General features: G+C 36.0%; 2 protein-coding genes across 2 annotated transcripts; both read left to right on the plus strand.

Annotated features, from left to right (window-relative positions):
- The first annotated feature begins 1,829 nt into the window (after positions 1–1,829).
- LOC145954530 (uncharacterized) lies at positions 1,830–2,312 on the plus strand. Its single transcript, XM_083068946.1, has one exon. The coding sequence runs from the start codon at positions 1,830–1,832 to the stop codon at positions 2,310–2,312; it is 483 nt and encodes a 160-aa protein (XP_082925072.1).
- A 5,452-nt stretch (positions 2,313–7,764) lies between these two features.
- Positions 7,765–9,376, plus strand: LOC109791761 (monothiol glutaredoxin-S10). The gene has a single exon (XM_083067700.1). It carries the CDS (start codon positions 8,230–8,232, stop codon positions 8,656–8,658), a length of 429 nt encoding a protein of 142 aa, XP_082923826.1. The 5' UTR covers positions 7,765–8,229; the 3' UTR covers positions 8,659–9,376.
- The last annotated feature ends 11,698 nt before the right edge of the window (positions 9,377–21,074 follow it).

Genomic DNA, 21,074 nt, shown 5'->3' on the forward strand with positions numbered 1-21,074 from the left:
TGCCTTTTGCAGGTACCTCCCCCCTCTGAAGTATCTACCCGAAGCTCTCGTTCGGCCCTCCAGTTACTAGAAGATTACGAGTGTACCTCAGACAGGTACATTTTGGAGTGAAACGTGTACACACGGTAGCGCAAAAGCTTGAAACGATTGTGGACCTCGACCCTCGAATAGAGCAGGACGAGAGGGTCGAGCCGATTGAAGACCGACAACCAATTGTTATTGGGCCAACCGACCTACACGTGACCTACCTGGGCTCTAACCTGTCCGAAACGGAAAAGCACGAAATCGGACAAGTCGTTAGGAAAAACAAAGACCTCTTCGGGTGGCGGCCGGCCGATATGCCAGGTATCGACCCCAACTTTTTGTGCCACAAACTCTCAGTGTGCCGAGAGGCGAAACCGGTCGCCCAACGAAAAAGAAAGACGGGAGAAGAAAGGAAAAAGGCAGTTGAAGCAGAGGTATCCAAGCTCTTGGAAGCGGGTTTCATTCGAGAAATCCAGTACACAACCTGGTTGGCCAACGTTGTCATGGTCAAAAAGTCAAACGGCAAGTGGCGAATGTGCACCGATTACATAGACTTGAACAAGGCATGCCCCAAGGATGCCTACCCATTGCCGAACATAGGCCGATTGGTTGATGGCGTGGCCGGCCATAAGTTCTTGACCTTTCTCGATGCGTACTCGGGTTATAATCAAATCCGTATGCACCCCTGAGACGAAGACAAAACGGCGTTCGTCACGGAATTCGCCAACTACTGTTACCAAGTGATGCCTTTCAGCCTGAAGAATGTCGGGGCAACATATCAACGGCTCATGGACAAGATCTTCGGCGGCCAGATTGGGAAGAATATGGAAGTTTATGTAGATGACATGGTCAAATCGGCCGACACACTTTCTCATGTAGTCGACCTGGCCGAAGTTTTCCATGCACTTTGGAAGCATCAGATGAGACTTAATCCGGATAAATGTGTGTTTGGCGTCTCGGGCGACAAGTTCCTGGGTTTCATGCTATCAAGCTGGGGCATCGAGGCTAACCTAGACAAGTGTCAAGCCATTATTGACATGAGAAGCCCATCAAACCTGAAAGAGGTCCAAAAGTTAGCGGGCCGACTAACAGCGTTATCACGTTTCCTACCATGTATGGCCGAGACCTCCAAGCTGATACTTGGCCTCTTGAAAAAAGCAAATCGGTTTCAATGGACAGAGGAGTGCGAAATAGCTTTTCAGCTATTTAAGAAACGGCTCGGTACCCCACCTGTGCTGACCAAGCCGACCCCCGACCGAGAAGTAATACTGTACTTGGCAGTTTCGGGCGAGGCCATAAGCGCTGGCATGATACAAGAACAAGACGGCCAATAGCAACCCGTGTACTTCATCAGCCGAGTGCTTCAAGATGCCGAACGTCGATACCAACTATTGGAAAAGGTAGCGCATGGACTTATATACGCGGCTAGCCGCCTTCGACAGTACTTCTAGAGTCACACAGTGGTGGTTCGAACTGATTGCCCGATCGCCAAAGTGCTGCAAAAACCAGAACTAGCCGACCGAATGATGGCATGGTCAATCGAGCTATCCGAGTTTGACATCCGTTTTGAACCTCGGGGGGCCATCAAAGCACAAAGCCTAGCTGACTTCATCAACGAATTATCACCACTCGTCCACTTTGAAGACAACACTTGGACAATGCGGGTAGATGGCTCCTCCAACGGCCAAGGTAGCGGTGCCGACATCATCTTGGAAAGCCCGTTTGGCATCACCTTGGAACAATCACTGCGTTTCGGCTTCTGAGCATCCAATAACCAAGCCGAGTAGAAAGCTTTATTGGCCGGAATGCACTTGGCAGCTGAAATGGGGGCTAGAAAAGTCACATGTTGGACCGATTCGAAGGTTGTCACCGAGCAAGTAAACAATAACTTTCAAGTGAAAGATCCTAATCTGCTCAAGTACTACCACCTTTTCCGGGGAATGAGCAACCAGTTCGAAGAGATACAAGTTAGGCACATCCCGCGCGAGAATAATGAGAGAGTCGACCAGTTAGCGAGGCTAGCAAGTAGTTGCAAACCGGGACAGCTTCGATCAACAATACACTTGGAGTTGCCCACCCCAAGCGTTGCACAAGTATGTATGCCGGTAGATGAAGTGCCACAAACATGGATGACCCATATCTGGAATTTCATTATTAACGGCTCAGAACTGGCCGATCCGATCGAAGCTAAGAAGATCCGAACCCAAGCGGCACGCTACTCAGTGGTGGCCGGAGAGTTATACCGACGAGGGTTCTCCACACCCTTGTTGAAATGCATCGACCAGTAGCAAGCCGACTACGTCATACGAGAAATTCACAAGGGAATATGCGGATCCCACTCAGGTGGAAGAACACTAGCTGCTAAAGTGTTGAGGGCCAGCTATTATTGGCCGACCCTGAAAACCGATTGTGCCGAGTATGTGAAGAAATGCAAGCAATGCCAACAACACGGAAACCTAATACATGCCTTGGCCGAGCAGCTTCACGCAGTCAGTGCCCCTTGGCCGTTTGCTCTATGGGGTATCGACATTCTCGGCCCATTCCCACTCGCCAAAGGCCAATGCAAATTCTTGGTAGTAGCTATGGACTATTTTACCAAGTGGATAGAAGCCGAACCGCTTGCAACTATAACGGCCGCCAATGTCCAGAAATTCGTATGGAAAAATATCATCACTCGGTTCGGCATCCCATACGCAATCATCTCCGACAATGGACTTCAATTTACAGATAAGAAATTCAACAACTTCCTCGAAAACCTCGGCATCTGACACCGGTTCACGTCTGTCGAACACCCACAGTCCAATGGTCAGGCCGAAGCCGCTAACAATGTTGTCCTAACCGAGTTGAAGAAACGGCTCGGCACGGCCAAAGGAGCCTGGGCCGAAGAGCTCCCCGAAGTTCTCTGGGCATACAGATGCATGCCCCAATCAAGCACAAGAGAGACTCCGTTCTAATTGGCATACGGCATGGATGCTATGATACTGGTTGAAGTGGGCGAACCTTCATTCTGACGGAAGCACTTCCACGAAGAGTCTAACGATGGCACAATCTGAGCTGAGTTGGACGTCTTAGATGAAGTCCGAGAGAAAGAACAAATCGTAGTCGAGGTGTGTAAACAGAGAATGACTCGGCGAGTTAACTCCAAGTTGAAGCCGAGGAACTTCCAAGAAGGTGATCTCGTTTGGAGGGCAACTGGTTCGGCACGGTACAACCCGATTGAAGGAAAGTTGGCAGCAAATTGGGACGGCCCATTCCGGGTCTGACACGCTCTCAATAACGACACGTACAAATTAGAAGAGTTATCTGGCAAGGTCATCCCTCGGACATGGAATTCTACCCATCTGAAGACCTATTACAGTTAGAATTTAACTCATGTACATGTGTAAATGTCTTACGATGCACTCTTTTCCTTGAACCGGTCTTTTTTCCTCTTAAAAAATTGTAAAAAGAGGTTTTTGGCCGGCAAGGTTTTTAACGAGGCATCCATTCATCAATGATAATACAGTTCAACTATCTATGACTCGTTTTACATTTCTGCAAAATTTTTTAAGTCTTCCCTCCCGAGATGTCTCTCGGCCAAGGATGTGACTTCAATTTATACAAGTCTTCCCTCCCGAGATGTCTCTCGGCCAAGGATGTGACTTCAATTTATACAAGTATTCCCTCCCGAGACATCTCTCGGCCAAGGATGTGACTTTTACTTCAATTATTAAGTCTTCCCTCCCAAGATGTCTCCCGGTCAAGGACGTGACTTATCTCAATCATCGTCTCCCCTTCCGAGATGTCTCTCGGCTAAGGATGCGACGTGTTATCAACCTAACTTCTGAAAATCCACTCGGCGTGACTTAGTTCACTATGTTAATATTATCAGAGTACACAATACATTCGACAGAAATAAGAAACTTGCATTAAAATGGGCACTATCGGCTCGGAAAGTACAAAATCATTAAGGCTCTATCGGCCCATGCATACACATTCAAAAAAGTTAAAAGAAAACAAGACTACGCCTCGGTCTCCCCCTGCACCGGCGCCTCTTCCTCGGAAGCTTCTTCCTCGACCACCGTTTCCACACCACCGGTCGGCTCGGCCGGGCGACGAGCTGGTGCTTCGGCATCCGGCTGCTCATTCAGAGGAATTTGCGTCAAGTTGACGTATTTCCCCCCGATAGAAGTCCATCGACATATTGAACTGAAAGTCCGACGGGAGACTTCCGAAGTGCTGGGCCTGACGCGCCGCTTGAGCAAAGCCAGCTTCGTGCTGAGAGAGAACCTTGCTTCTAGCCCTCTCTCTATAGGCGCCGAAAGCCTTCTTCTCGGCCTCTAGATCCCCAGCCAGCTTGGCCGACTTCTCAGACTCGGCCTTTAGAGAGTTCTCTAGTTGTTGCACCTTCAAAGCAAGGTCATTGTTCAGACGACCTTGACGGTCCAGCTCAGCTTCGCAATTTTTGTCGTGTCCTTGTGCCTCGGACAGGGCAGCCAAGGCTTCCTGCATGGACTTTTCCGACTCAGCCAGCTGTCGGCGTAGGCTCTTGGCCTCGGCACTCGGCTGCATCATAATGCTTTGAACCAAGGCCAGGGAACGAGCTTGAAACTCGTAGAAAAAAGTCCACTTATGCGCCGATCTCATTTGTCCCAGCATCATTTGACCCGTTTTCCTCGGCGCCCGAGTCCAATACAATGGGAATAACGGTCTCCCTTCGGCATCAAAGAAATATTTGTTGCCGTTAGCAAGCCGAATCATAACCTTAAAAAATCCTACTTTAAATCTTTTGTAGGATGTAGTGAATGGTTGGAGCAAGCAGTTAGCCCCACGAAACAGAGACAACCACTTAGCTTTCCTCGTCGGCCGAGAGGCGTAATGGTACAAGAAGAGGTTCGTCGTCGGCTCAATGCCAAGTGCTATACATAGCTGCCGAAACCCTTGCATCGCGGCCCAACTATTTGGATGGAGTTGCGTCGACGCCACGTTCAGTAACCGAAGCACCCCGACAAAAAACTTGTCAAAAAGGAGAGTAACCCCCAAATCCCTAAACAGGTAGTCATATACAAAGAAGAAATTGTATTTACACTTCTCTCGGCCAAGAAAGACAAAATCTGACTCCCATGAGTCGTCATTTCGGCATGATTCGAAAAAGAAACCGGACGGCACCTCATCCTCCGGAAGCGTAACAAAGTTCTCGACATCGAACAACAACGCAATCGAACTCTTATCATTATAATGCGAAAACATGCTGCCTACCTCTCCATGCACCCATCTATAACCAGAGACTTCTACAGGGCCGAAGCGGCGAGAGGCCAAACCAACCTTTCGAGTAGTCGGTCGACCTTCACTCATTTTGAGAGAAGAAGCCTCCTCCACACTTCGTGAGTGCTCAAACCCCTTGATCATTTCCACACTGGCCGAGCCGTTTGATGCCGACGCCGACACACCCTGTTGCTCCGTCGACCCACGTGAACCCGTGCCGGCTGAACCCGTCCCGGTATCCCTAGTAGAGTCGACCTGAGAAACCCTATCATCTACATCTATCTCAAAATCAACCATTGAAACGTACCTTTTCGCGAAGTCGGTCTCGGTTGGCAACAAGCGCTCAAGCGTGGTCTCTACGTCGGCTCGGAGAAAATGCAAGCTATAACAAGTAAACACATCAATATTGGTCCCCACCATGCCTATTTATAGCATTTTTTGGAAACGCACATGAACCGTCACACCCCTTGGGAACCGTTGGATCAAATTGATCCAACGATCCACGAGCCACAACCTTTCCAATCCCCGTCATTATTGCCCAACGGTTACCAACCCAACGGTTACAACACTTCAAATTCCCACAAATAAGTCCCGACGGTTACAATTCCACACTCAAACCCAACCGTCATAACTGCAAAGTCATTTCTACCCTTTACGTCGTTTCACTCCTTAAGGCTAGGGGGCTTGTGTACCGGAAGGATCCTATCAGCCACGTGGATCGGCCACATTGTCTGGCACGTTATGTCCTATCATAGATTGACGCAGCTCAGACACCACCTTGGCTCGGTAAGGGGCCGAGAACTCAGAGAACGCCCGTTCTCTTATCGGCTCGGCCATAGGCCGAAAGGTCTTCTCGGCCGCCCCTATCGGCTCGGCCAAGGACCAACAGAATAGTTATAACGATAATCATGGTTAACAAGGGACAACACGTAATTAAAGCATAACCAGCTGATTAGCATCGTATTACCTAATTTGGTAAGTGTTAGAGAAGGCTCACCATGCTCAAGCCCATGACAGGTACTATAAATAAGTCACACGAAATGAGGTATGTCACTGTTCATTATTACCCTAGAGAATCGTGCTTGTCCTGACTTGAGCGTCAGAGTGCCTTTTGCAGGTACCTCCCCCCTCTGAAGTATCTACCTGAAACTCTCGATCGGCCCTTTAGTTACTAGAAGATTACGAGTGTACCCTCAGACAGGTACAAATAAAAAGTTAAATATAAAAAAATGGACTCAATTTAATACACGTATTATAGCATAAGAAAGAAAAATAATTAGAGCGTATAAACAATATTACATAATAATGAATGAAAATAATTATAAAAAATATAATAATCTCAAAATGTAGAGACAAAAAAATATACAATCAATATAGAAGAGAAAAAGAAATATTATGTGTCTCTACATATTTATTTAAAAAATAAAAATAATAAAAGTTATTAAAAAAATAATGGTGGTGATTTTATTCAATGAAAGGAAATAATTATTTAATTGTGATTGTTATATGTTATTAGAGAAGATAATATAAATTACTAACACTATAAAAAAAATTGTCAATGATATATTTATAATGATATAATATTTGTTATTAAAACTTACTTTTATTATATAATGACACATATTATCACTAAAAATAATATATGTTAATTTATTGTTAATTACAAAAGTGTAAGTATAGATTATAATAACATATAATATATATATATATATATATATATATATATGTTATTAATCTCATTCAAAATCGACATTAAAATTATGTATAGTTATATATCAAATAGATTTATATCAACATATATATAACAACACTTTTTGTATGTTACTGTAAATAAAATAAACAAAATTTAAAACAAATATAAAATAAAATAAAATAAAGAAAAATGTCTTAAGAAAATTTAAAACTAAAACATGATATTTTTTTATATATATAATATAAATAAAAGTATTTGGTGACCAATATATACTATCATTCTGTTAATTACAAAAAAAATATATATGTGTGTGGGGCGAATGTATTTAATTAATTATGTGTTATCATATTCAAAATGTCATTGTTATAATAAACAAAAAAATTCAGAACAAACTATTTGAAGTGATTAGTTGATAAAGGTGGGACTGAATGAAAAATTAATTGAAGCCATTAAATCAATGTCACATAAGTTTATTCAATTTTTCATAAGATTGGGGCATATATATTTAGGAGTTTAATTTTCTCAAATAAAACCCTTAACAGCCCAAGGAAGAATTGCTGGAGACAGGAGTTGCAACTTTAGTACCATATATATATATATATATATATATATATATATATATATATATATATATATATATATATATATATATATATATATATATATATATATGTAGTATGCATGTTTACCAGCTTTTGCTTTGCTTATGAGTTATACTACTCATCCTGCATGAGTAGCATGTATGTACCGTGTCAGTCTACTCTGAATTCTCATTTGCTTTCTCTTTCTCCTTCCAAAAACGCGTGACCCTCTCCTCTTCTACGGTTTCTACAACTCATCATCTTCTTCTTCTCTCTTTCTACATCTCTCATTCCTTTTCACCTCTTCATATTTGGGGTCGATTGTGACGCCATACACATTCTCTCTCTCATCGAGGCATAGAGCAACCAAACACCAATCCCCATTCACAATTGATGACCCCCCCTTTGCTTTTTCTTCTTTCGATTCGTACTTTTGCATGAAACTCACTCATTTTGTGCCTTTGGACTCACTCTCATATATCCGCCAACTTTGACTCGTGCTACCACGCTACACAAACCTCCATGCAATATCGTGTAACATTATTTCATGTGTCCCAACATTCCCACACATAATATCACACCTTAATCCTCACCTATCTCAAACTCTATATAAGAACCACCATCGTTTCCATTTCTTCTATTCATATTTCTTCATACTTCTAAAGCCTACTCTAGCAACATACCAAGATGCAAGTGATGAAGTCTGCCACACAAGTAGAGCCAACACCACAACCACCATTATCACTACCACAACCGTCATCATCATCGTCATCGTTGTCGTTAGGGCTTCACATGATGAGGCCCTATGAGATGGTGCACCACCTGGTGTCATGCAACGCCGTGGTGGTGTTTAGCATGAGCGACTGCTGCATGTCCACCGTGGCCAAGCGCCTCCTCTTCAGCCTCGGCGTCGGCCCCACCGTCGTGGAGCTCGACGAACAGGCCGATGGTTCCGGCATCCGGTCAGTCCTTTACCAGTTTTCCGGGACACACCAGCCTGTCCCCGCCGTCTTTGTCGGCGGCAAGTTTCTCGGTGGGGTGCAAACCCTAATGGCCAGCCACATAAACGGCACTCTGGTGCCTCTCCTCAAAGAAGCTGGGGCTCTATGGCTCTGAACTCTCCTTCTTTGTTTATTGGGATTTTAACACGAATAGGTTATGTTATATATGGGATCTAGTCAAGAAATTAATAGGTAAATAGGAACTATTATACAAATTTACGTGCTTTGTGGGATCATTCTGAATAGTTTTAGGTATGTTTACAAGTGACAAATGGTAATTAAGATAACAATATGTTGTTATATATATAATTTCCACTATTTTGATTCAATCCACTCGTTTTTATATTTACAAAGTTCTTCTTGCCATTCTTTTTTTATTGGAGATAAACATAGCAGCATGAGTTTTTTTTCTATTATTTTATTTAAAGAAACTGAAAACATACAAACTTGATGGTAACCAGACTAAACATCATCAATCATTAAAAATCAAAAATAGTGTTTTACTTTTGGGAATATGAAAATTAAACTTGCAAAAGAAAAAAAGTTATAGTCCAATGGTTGTTTCAGAATCACCGGCGTGAAGGCGAGTTATGCCAGAAAATGCCATAAAGTGAGATGGTATCAACGATATGCATGCAAATTGTTCTGAGGTTTCACAGAAATTAAAGTGAAGACACGTCATATGTCCGTACTATATAATTGGCAAGCATGAGGACTTTTGGGGATAATATATATGATCACATTAATTCATCAATGACATGGGTGCATTACTTTATTGAAAAATATTTTTTGAATAAAATTTTTAAATAAGTAAAATGTTTTTTTTAATGTATATATATATATATTAAAAAAATATATGTATTAATTAGATATTTAACTTTGAATAACTGAATCATTAGTTTATTGTATATAATGCATGCATTGCATGCCATGAGGATTTTAAAAGAAAAATGTTCGTCAAAATTGGGCATCTTCTATTTGTTCTCTTTTCTGTGGTTTGCTGAGGGAAGACTGCAGAATGACCTCATGGAGTCATGGTCATCGCATGTTAAATTGCCTAAATTCAGAAATAAAATAAATTAAAATAGGCATGAAATTAAAACATTTATAAGTATATTTTACTCTAACTATAAATATTTTTTCGGGTAAAATTACTCTTAAAATTGAAATTACAAGTTCAATTACTACTATTATAAATATGCACTGCTGCTTTATTGATCACGGTGACAAATATATAAATGTCTTAGTTTTAACATATATATGTCCAAATAGACATTAAATTAATAACTTTGTTTCTAGCAATTTTACCATTCTGTTTTTTTGATAAGGCATTTTATTACCATTTTCTTTTCAAGTGAACAATGTATGCAATGCAGGAAACTGTTAGTGCAGCCTTACAGGTATGCAAGAAACGTATATTATATTTTTTTTTAACACCAACGTACATTATATTTCGTCATACACACCCATATATTGTGATTGTATTAACTAAACTATTCATTAATTAATGAATTGTGTATAACAACAACAATAACAATAATAATAATAATAATAATAATAATAATAATAATAATAATAATAATAATAATAATAATAATAATAATAATAATAATAATAATAATGATTTTAAGAAATAGGAAATTACAGGTACACAATATTATCTTTCAATAACATTTTTTTAGTGGGAATTTACTTTTCTCAAAACAAAATATTATTATTTATCATTGAATGGAATAAGTACTCTTGTGACAATATTGTTTTATGTAATTTTTCCTTTAATATATATATATATATATATATATAGCTTTTTTCTTTATATTTGTTGTTTTTTTCTTTATATTTGTTGAAATGTCTTTTCCTTCTCTAGCTACTATTGAAATATTCTGACTTTGTAGCAATCATTTCTTAAATTCTAGATATATGATACTGATGATGATAGTTTTGGGTCATGCTAAGTTTGGCACGCAATGACAGTTGATTAGTTTATACAAATTGTAGATTAAAATTTTGTTGCTGCCATTACATAAATTTTTTTTTAAAAAAAACTCTACTATTGGATTTAAAACTTTATTTAATACCTTTATTTCATCTTTTCAAGCCACAAACGACACTAGGTATTTAAAATTAGTGTTAATTAACCGTGTCTAGTATAAGTAGGGAAAAAGAATCCTCAAAAAAGATTATATTTGTTAAAATAGAATTATAAATCTGATTAAATACAACTAATAAAGTACTAACACGGTTTATAAATAATTGAGTTGTTAAATATATTGTCAGGGAGTTCGATTTATGTTTCTGCAAATAATAATCTCCATATGCATCAAAATTATGGATCAAGGATATCTTTAATGTATTTTTTTTTTGTTGATAATTATACAAATGCATTGAGATACAACTTTGATTATGATGAAAGAAAATATATGCAGCTAAAAAAACCTCTGGAAATGCTTTAGAAAGTTGAAGATGGCATGCGGATTAAAAGTGAGAGAGGGTCTGCACAGAAAATGATTATCGTTATCAGTGATGAAACTCAGATTTCATGTCCTTTAACCGTTACGATCGAATTCGTCATTGATTATGAGAGAGGAGGCCTTTTGGTTTTCTATGTTTCTTTGTTTTGGGAAAGCCACAACGAAATGATGATGAAGATAAGAAATTTGAGCAGTGATTCGTTTTTCCATTGATGGAAATGTAAGGACACAAGTGATGTGAACGTGACCTTCTTGCCGAATCCCAATCCCTCTTTCTCTGCACTCTCCCCTTGCATTTGACCGTTTTCCACCATCTTTGACTGCCCCTTCTACTCAACTTTTTTCTTTCTTATTTCTCCCATAGAACTCACTATCCAATCACGATTGTGTTTGATGAAATTTAAGTCTAAGGTAATTTTTTTATTTACATTTTACTCTCATATGATTAATTAGTTTTTATTTTAATATTAGCTTATACATGATTTTTATACATGTAATTTAAGGCTATTTTATCTTTTGTCTTTATAATTGTTTTCATTTTTTTATAGAAATCATCTCTATAAAATATTTATTTTTCATATTTATTGCCAAAATTTGATTAAAAAATATTGATTTTATGATGTTATCATATGTTACGTTAATAAAAGATGACATCATGATAATGTCATTACATCTCAAATTAGCATAATATCACATTATCAATGTCATGTCATTTGTGTCATATCAGGATAAAATGTCATATTAAAGAAGAGATCAAATATGAAAAAAAAATTATATATGGAGATGAAAAATGAAATTTTTTTTATAAGAATTAAAAATTAAAAAAAAATGCATGGACTAAAGGAAAATCAACAATGTATATAAATCTTAAATATGATTATAGATTTAATTTAAATTATTATAAATTAAATAAAAATTATTTTTAATAATTACATTGTTTTTTGTCTTTTTATTTTTTCCTTGTTGATCAATACTATGAGGTCACTTGGATATTGCATAAATTCTCCAAACTCTCATTCATCACACACCATTCCTTTCTTTTCTTTTTTTTTTAAACATAAACATACCTTAGGAAAAAAATACACACTCCATGCCTTAATAGTGGTTATCCCTAGCCTATCTTAGTTGCAACCTCTTTAGGAATTACCTTAATTGCAAAATCAAGAGTGATGATTTAGTTCTACATCAACAAAATATATAACTTTTTAATAAAACTTGAGCAATTCTCATGTTACAATAAAAGTTAATTTTGTATAGGGTGTCATAATGGATCGAATCTAACGAGTTGATCCATATAACTCATCAAAATAAGTTAGGTAGGTAGGATTGTACTTTTCAACCCTCCAATTCACACAATCAAACTCTTATATTCCACCAACCCAACAACTTAAAAGATAAGTTGAGTTGAATTTTGAGTTGAATTGACGTATTGAGTTGACTCATTAAGTTACCTATATATATTTTTTTGACTATTTCCTATTAACATATAGATTATTTTATTTGGGGTTGATAGCTTATTAAAATTTATTTATGATTGTACTTTGTACTTATTTTTATTGTTATTGATAGATGAACTTATTTATGATTGTATTATTGTGGACTAATTTTAATGTTATCAAATCAATGTGAGACCAAACCATTACCCTTTATGTCACAATTAAGGCAATGCCCAAAGAGATTACAACTTAGATAGACTAATGGTAACCACTATAAAAACAAAGAGTGTGTATTTTTTTCCTAGGAACTATTTTTCATGTTGAAGAAAGGAACGATATGTAAAAAATTAGAGAGTTTTGATTATTTATGTAATATGCAAGTGATCTAATAGTGTTAAACAAGGGAAAATGAAAAGAAATAAAAAAGTAATTATAAGAAAATAGTTTTTGTTATTTAACTTTTAAATTATATTTATTTGAATTAAATTTATGCATATTATATTTAAGGATTTTAACACTTTTTTTTCTTCTTTTAGTCCATGTAATGTTTTCATACTTTATCCTTGTAAATTTAGTTTTTTTTTATCCTTGTTTTTTTTTTCCAATTTTTTGTCCCTCTACTATTCTATTTATGTGGCACTACTATTGACATGATATATTATGTTGACATGACATTATTGTTACATTGAAACATGATGAGGTGATACTATGTTGATGTAGTTCTAAAAAATTCCAAGTATTATTTATAATATTTTATAAACATATATCGCACAAATTTAAAAATAATAAATTTTTAATTAGTTTAATATTTCTAATGAAATACTAATTCGTTTTGTTATTATTTTTTTAGTAATTTCAAATTAGAAAAAGAAAAGAGTCATGATGACTAATATAAAATTAATATAATATTTAATTATTTCAAAATCTTATTTATTGAAATTCAAATAAAATTTTGGTAAAAGATTTCATATTTTAAAATATTTCCAATTAAGTTGCTAATAAAATAAAATGATTTAGTTTGATATTTGTGTCTCATGATAAACTTAAAGTTAACCAAATGGATTTTCCCTAAACAAACTCTAACACAATTCCAATTTAAATTAGGCGATTTGATTGTCAAAGGGGAAAATTTGTCCTTTAACTAATGTGGGTTCTCAAGATACACAAAAAGAGCTATTGATTAGTAAGTGAGGTAATTTTAGAAATGGTAATAAAGAATAAAAATATGAAAGCGATAAACAAAGCTTGTAAAGGAAAGCTATAAATTCGAAAATAAATTACTAAAAACGGTAATGAATTTGAAATGTATTAATTTGGATTTGATTGTCCACGTCTAATAATGTTTATAAACCTTTTTCTTAGCATGCTACTTGTTTTCTCAACTCATCACTAGTGCAAAAATTAGATTTAAAATCAGACTTTTAAGATCGGTTACAAGGTAACCGATCTTAAAAGTGATGCGGTGGCAAATTTGTAAATAACATGAACACTTTTAAGATCGGTTAAAATTTAACCGATCTTAAAAGTGGTACTTTTAAGATAGGTTATACAAGAACCGATCTTAAAAGTACTTTTAAGATCGGTTATAAAAGAACCGATCTTAAAAGTGGCACTTTTAAGATCGGTTATAAAATAACCTGCACTTTTAAGATCGGTTATTCTAAGACCGATTTTAAAAGTGTTACTTTTAAAATCGGTTATTTTAGAACCGATTTTGTATGCAGTATACAAAATCGGTTCTTCAATAACCGATTTTAAAAGTATCATCAGAAATCTTTTATATTCCCCTCTATTCTCATTCTCTTTAATCTTTCCCTCCATTCCTTTTTTTAATATGTAACTTTCCTTAAATTTTAAATCTTGACTTCTACTAGCCTTCTTATGGTGAGGATTCTTTTCGACAAAATCGAAAAACCGTATTTCGATTTGAAAACTCGGTTGTTATTGTTTTAAGCCAACAAACTATTATGTCTAACAACTTTCTAGTGGTAACAAATGCCCATGTATCCTAAAGTTGAACTATTGATATGAAAGGTTTAAGATATAGCTGCTAGGATCGTCATTTTAACTGACAAAGAATTTAATATTTGTTACAAACTTATCCGATGCATGCCCTTGATTTATCCAATTTACTAAGGCGATCCGATTCCACAACTGATTCTACGTACCTTCTCTTGATCAAAATCTCTTTTCCCTCTTATTACTCTTCTATCTTGCCAATATGTTGTCCGAGAAAGTTCAAAATTTGTTCATTAGTATGGCAATGGTTTTGATGGTGTGTTGTCTTCCACTAAGCCCGATTCAAGTTTTTCCAGTGATCACAAGCCTCTCGCTGCTCCCGGGGGTTTCAAACACCACAAGTGCATGAAGGCTACTATTACCTTTGTTTTTTTGTGGATGATGTAATGGATGCAATGTCCTTCCTCGACTACTACCTTGACCTTTCTAAATATCCTCTATTGATTACCTCTTGGTTTATGACCAATATGATTCCTCCAAACATGGGTACTTGCCAAAGAGGGTCAAAAACTAGATGAACAGGATAGTCACAACAAAATGGGCCGACTAGAGGTGATTGGGTAATTACGATGCTATCAATCTAACAAAGTATGATATTTAACCCAATTACCCATTGATTTATAACTTCTAGTGCTTTTGGTTGACGACTGCCAATACCTTCCCATTATGGGGTGTTGAAATAAAAGCTCACAAGCTTTGCATCGAATCCGATATTTCCCTATGTTTACAAGATTTCCCATGATAATTTTTCAAGTTTCTTAAAAAGTAAGAACTTTGCTTTTGAATTATGAAAGCTTCAAAAGTATTTGTTTGATGATTGTAAGATCAAAATATAATATTGGATCCCTCAATATATATGAGTTTTTATGATAACAAATTCAAATATTTTTTAAGAGAAATTTTTTTTAAGTCATATTATAAGATGAAGAGTGATAGATGATTGGTTTTTTTTTTTCCCTTACATTCAATTTATTAGACAAATTACTTTGTTTATAAAGCAAAAACATTTAATACATATATCATTTATGATGTCTAATAACCGAATCATCTTTGTCTACATTATTCTTTAACGAGTCGAAAGGAATAAAATTTATTTACTACTTGCCCTATAAAAAGGAAAACAAACATGTTTTGCATCAGAAAGGACAAGCAAATCCCTCAAAACATACGAAGTCTCAGAAAAAGTTGTTTCTAACACATGCAACAATTTCTTTCTTTCGATACCTTAAAAAAGATAAGTAGCTTCCTTGATTAGATAAGAAGTGACAATTTGATGAAACATATTTCTTGTCCACATTTAATACACCAATGGACACTTCTCTCCACAAGGAATGAAAATGAAGACAAGCAAAGAAAACCTATGAGAGATGTTTAAGGATTTGCAACGATCATCTTCATGATGTACCTATATAAAAAGCTTGAAGATTAAAAAAAAGATAACAAAAATTGTAAAATTTACATACATTCATTCTATAAAAGCTTTGTACTTAATTGGTTGTATCACATTTTGATAGTAAGATGAAACAACTAAGTGATTCCTAACTTTAACTTTGTGTCATTACTTTGAGTTTGAAGAGACTTGACTATAAAAGAATACTTTATTGTTGAAACTTGGAGAGACTTTGTGTTTAAAGAATACTTAGGTAGTTGCTTGAAGAGGTAAGTCAAATAATACTTAGGTTGAGTTAGAAGTGACATGTGAAAGAATACTTGTATCTTTATAAAAGATAATGAAACTTGATCAGGTTGATGAAGAATTTGACGTAGTCTCGATGGTTGAGATAAATTAGCATAAAAACATTGTGTGTTGTTTTCTCTCAACTCTTCATCTACACTCGTAAAGCTTTTGTAACTATTTCACTATTTTGAAAAAAAAAAGTGATGATTTTTTTATTGACACAATTCAACCTCCCTTCTAGTATCTTTCGTTTCTCTATAATTTGGTATTAGAGTTTAGCCTTTGACAGGTTGAGCATCCAACCATGCTAAAGGAGAATATTTTAAGATAAGAAGTAGTGAAGGTAAGTACCTACCTGAAAGAGCTTCTCTTATAAGGCCACTAGCTTTTAATGAAAGAAGACTACCCATATATTGGACGGACATGATGGAGATGTTCATCAAGTCCACCCGCTATCATCTCTAGAAGATCACCACAAGAGGTGATGTTTTAGTAACAAAGGAAAAAATGAGTAGATGCAGGATTACTACAACACCTTGCAACTCGACACCAAAGCAAGATACATCTTGGCTTGCTCTTTGGCAAGAACGCAATACAAGTTATGCAGCTACAAAACTACCAAAGAAGTATGGGAAGCCATCAGGGTAACTCACGAGGGCACTCAAGACATTAGACTTAGACAAGCCACTACTCTTTAGAGACACCATAAGTTGTTCTATATGAAGGAGAATGAAACCATTGATGAGATGTATGGAAGATTTTAAACTATTATTAATGGGCTAAAATCCTTGGGAAATGATTTCTCTAAAACTCATAATAATCACAAGATCTTGAATAGTCTTTCAAAGATTTGGGAACCTAAGGTCATCATTATATCAAAAGCTCGTGACCTTAAAACTCTTACACTAGATGAACTCTCAGGAGCCTTGAGAGTTCATAAAGTCCATCTGAACAATAAGGATTGTCTTAAAGTGAATGATTTTATTGCTCTAAGGACTAATGTAACACGAATTTTCTACTCATACAATGTTGATTATTATTTATTTTCATATATTTATTTTAGTTAATTAAAAGGGGTTTTTATAAAAGATTGTAAGGGTTTATAATAATTTAAATTATTTGTGAAAAATTTTGTAAAATTTATTTTTTTACGCCGGAATGGGCTGTTCCAAAAGTGGAACGGGCCGTTCCAAACGAAGAAAATAAGCTATTTTCAAAGTATCAGAACGGGCCGTTCCAAAAGTGGAACGGGCCGTTCCAAAGTAGAAAAGAGATCCATTTTTGTTTTTCCAGAACGGGCCATTCCTAAAGGGAAACGGGCCGTTCCAAAATTCTAAAAATGCCTAAAAAGTTGAGTTAGAAACTGGACGTTCCGATTAAGTCAATCTGTGTAAAAATGTACTCCAGAACGGGCCATTCTGAATTTAGAACAGACCGTTCTGCTTTTTGAAAACGGGCCGTTCCAGTTGAAAAATTTGCATATATTCGAAGGATCCGGAACGGGCCGTTCCGAAATCAGTACGGGCCGTTCCAGGTGCGCCAGGATGCCTATAAATAGGGGCAGGGGGGTGAAAATTTTATAAATGAGTGAGAAGTGAAAATCTTAGAGAGAGAAAGAAAGAGAGAGAGAGAGAGAGAAGAAAGAAAGAAAAAGAAAGAGAGGGAAAGAAAGAGGGAATCCAGAGGAGGAGGCCCTGCCCAAGTTTCAACTCCGCTTATCCAGGTAAGGGGGGGAGTGAGAAACCTCGCTCGAGGGTGTGGGGATAATTGTTGGATAGTTTGATTGTCGGATTGGCCCCCAATCCTTTGCTTGTTGTTCTGTTTTTCTGTTTGGTCTACTTTGTTACTTGTTACTTTGTTCCTTGTTACTTTGTTCCTTGAAAGTAATAAATGAATATGGAATTAATGCTAAAAATAAATAAGTTTTAATATGAAAAAGAATGTTCTCTGTGAATTCATATGCAGACCTTATGAGGAGTATTTATGACATGACCATGTGAAATATGGACAAAGGACATGAGACCTAAGAATGGACTATTGAGACAAGTTGTGGTTATAAGAATATGAAAAAATGATGATATGATGTACTAAATGAAATTCTGTAATAAGTTAAATGTTGAGTTAATGAAATAATGAATGTGTGACATGCATCATATGCATATATTACTCCAGGTGTGCCGCTGAGGCCGCATACCAATGATGATAACAAGGTGTACCTTAGGGTCATCGACAGTTGTAATATGCTAACAAGGTGTACCTTAGGGTCACCGACAGTTGTGATATGCTAACAAGGTGTACCTTAGGGTCACCGATAGTTGTGATATGCTAACAAGGTGTACCTTAGGGTCACCGGTGATGTAACAAGCTAACAAGGTGTACCTTAGGGTCACCGGTGATGTAACAAGCTAATAAGGTGTACCTTAGGGTCACCAGTGATGTAACCAGGTGTGCCTTAGGGTCACCGAAAGTTGTGATATGCTAACAAGGTGTACCTTAGGGTCACCGACAGTTGTGATATGCTAACAAGGTGTACCTTAGGGTCACCAACAGTTGTAACATGCTAACAAGGTGTACCTTAGGGTCACCGACAGTTGTACAGGTGTGCCTTAGGGTCACTAGTGATGAATTGTGAAACTTCCTTATGGTGCCACATGCATGCATTTATGAGTCGAGTTCATGACAGCATAGCATGATAAATGAGTATATATGTGATATTTATTATTTATGTGTATTGTGTACATGTGACTTATATATGTTGTACGTGTGTGTGCTATTTAACCTTTATTTCTTCACCTGAAACTGAGTAAGATGTTTCTCACTCCCTTGTTGTTCTTGTATCTATTTTAAATTATGTTGCAGGAGATCAGCATCATGAGGATGTTGGTGATGAGGCTTAAGGCTTCAGTTGGGCATGCTCTGATAGGATGTGACATCGGGCATAGCTAGGCTTGTTTTTGGGATGTTATTGTTTTAAAAGCTTTAATTTTCTCTTCTTTTGTAATTTTGAACGTTCTTGAGAAAAGACCAAAATGTACATCTTTGTCATACTATTTTATTACATGATTTGAAAGTTATAAATTAATTCCTAACTAGGAGGCACTACCACCTTTACTGGAATTAATATATATTTTCCTTTATATAATTTCTTGAGTTTTAATACTTATATGTTGATTTTTTTATGATTGATGAGTTACGAATGTGAATCTTCTACCTTATGATATTTGAAACAATTGTTTTATACATGAAAGATGTTATCAAATTATGAAAAATTTTATTCTCTCAAAAAGAAAAAAAAATTATTGTTTACATTTATTGTGTATTAATGTTGGGGTAGAGGGTGTCACAACTAATAAACTAGGAAGAAGAGGGATAAGGGAAAGGCTTTAAAGGTTGAGTATAAGCACAACAACTTAGATGAAAGTTCTAAAAATTCCATTGATGATAAGATATCTCTCATGTCCAAGAAGTTTAAAACAATGCTCAAGAAGAAAGGAAGACTAAAGAGCTTCCACAAAAAAAGGATAGGTTTAAGAGACTTGCTATATAAGAAGAAAGTAAAATGGTCATCTTATATGAGTGTCAAAAGCTTGGACATATGAAGGCTGAATGTCCAACACTTAGAAAGCGATGGAATAGCAAGAAGAAGGCCAATAAGAGTTTAATGGCCACTAAGGAAGATTTGGACAATAACAATGTTAGAAAATATGGCTTAACCGACACTACACAAGAAATTTGTCATTTTGCCGATTTTTTTTTTCATATTGCGACAGTTTTTGCCCCCTTCAAAATAAGTAATGGCGTTTTATAAAAATGTCATTGATATGTTCACCACAAGCATTGTACGATAATTTTTACCAATTTGTGCTACCTTTTTCATTTTGTGGCATTTTATTTTGAGGGGTTTTTGACCTCATCTATTTGTAGAGTTTTTTTTTTTGCTAATTGCGGGGTTTATGTAGCATCCAAAATTTTCTAATTAAGGGGTTTAAACAAATTTTTGTGGCGTTTTAAAACCTCAATTTGAATGATGTTTTTTTTTTTTTTTAATTTCACAATGTATTTTATTTTATTTTAATTTAAATTACATTTAACCTATATACAAAAAAATAAGGAGGTACCCATAACATAATCCAAATCCTATTGGATAATATTAATTTTTTTATAATAAAAAAATGAATTAATAGGAGTACAAGCTACCAATACAAAGAACCTATATAGACAACAAGATGCCAAATAAAAAAGACAATAACAACCTAAAAAAATAGTAATCTAACGTTTGATATCTGTGACAGCAAGACCACATTGAGTGCACAATGTAAAGCCAAATTTATGCTCCAACCATAATAGTAATGGACAATGCATTGATAGTAATAAAAGTATCATAACTACAAAAGAGTAACAACAACAAAAGCTAATTTATAAGTCCAAGTTGACAGCAAGTAGAGCACCACAATATATAACCAAAAGAAACTAAGTTTTTATAACACTATTATAAATTCAAAAACCATGATAACCTAAAGAAATCAATAATATAAGAAACTAGGTGTAAATATTAGACTGGCTATTCAAGTCGCTACCAGCAAATGATCCTCTAGCATGTAACAACGATTCAGATTCACTTCCATCATCACAAGGTTGAAATAAGAAAAATAGATTAGTAGCAATATAGTTTAGAGATAAAGGAAATGCAATTTGAAATATATAATTCCATAATTCAAGTGCAATCTCCAAGATCAAACTAATAAATATCTCAAGAAATAAAATTGTAAAAAATTGTCACCTCTATATGGTGTTAAAGCAACGAATAAGAGAAAGAAAAAACAAGTAACCTAAGCCTACGCAGCCACAACCAACATTGCATTCAATCACCAAATAATAAGTCATAATACTTTACCTGTGAAAGAAAGAAGCTAGCCAATTCATCAGG

The sequence above is a fragment of the Cajanus cajan genome, chromosome 1 (genome assembly GCF_000230855.2).
Source record: "Cajanus cajan strain Asha chromosome 1, NIPB_CcT2T_4, whole genome shotgun sequence".
NCBI classification, from domain to species: Eukaryota; Viridiplantae; Streptophyta; class Magnoliopsida; order Fabales; family Fabaceae; genus Cajanus; species Cajanus cajan.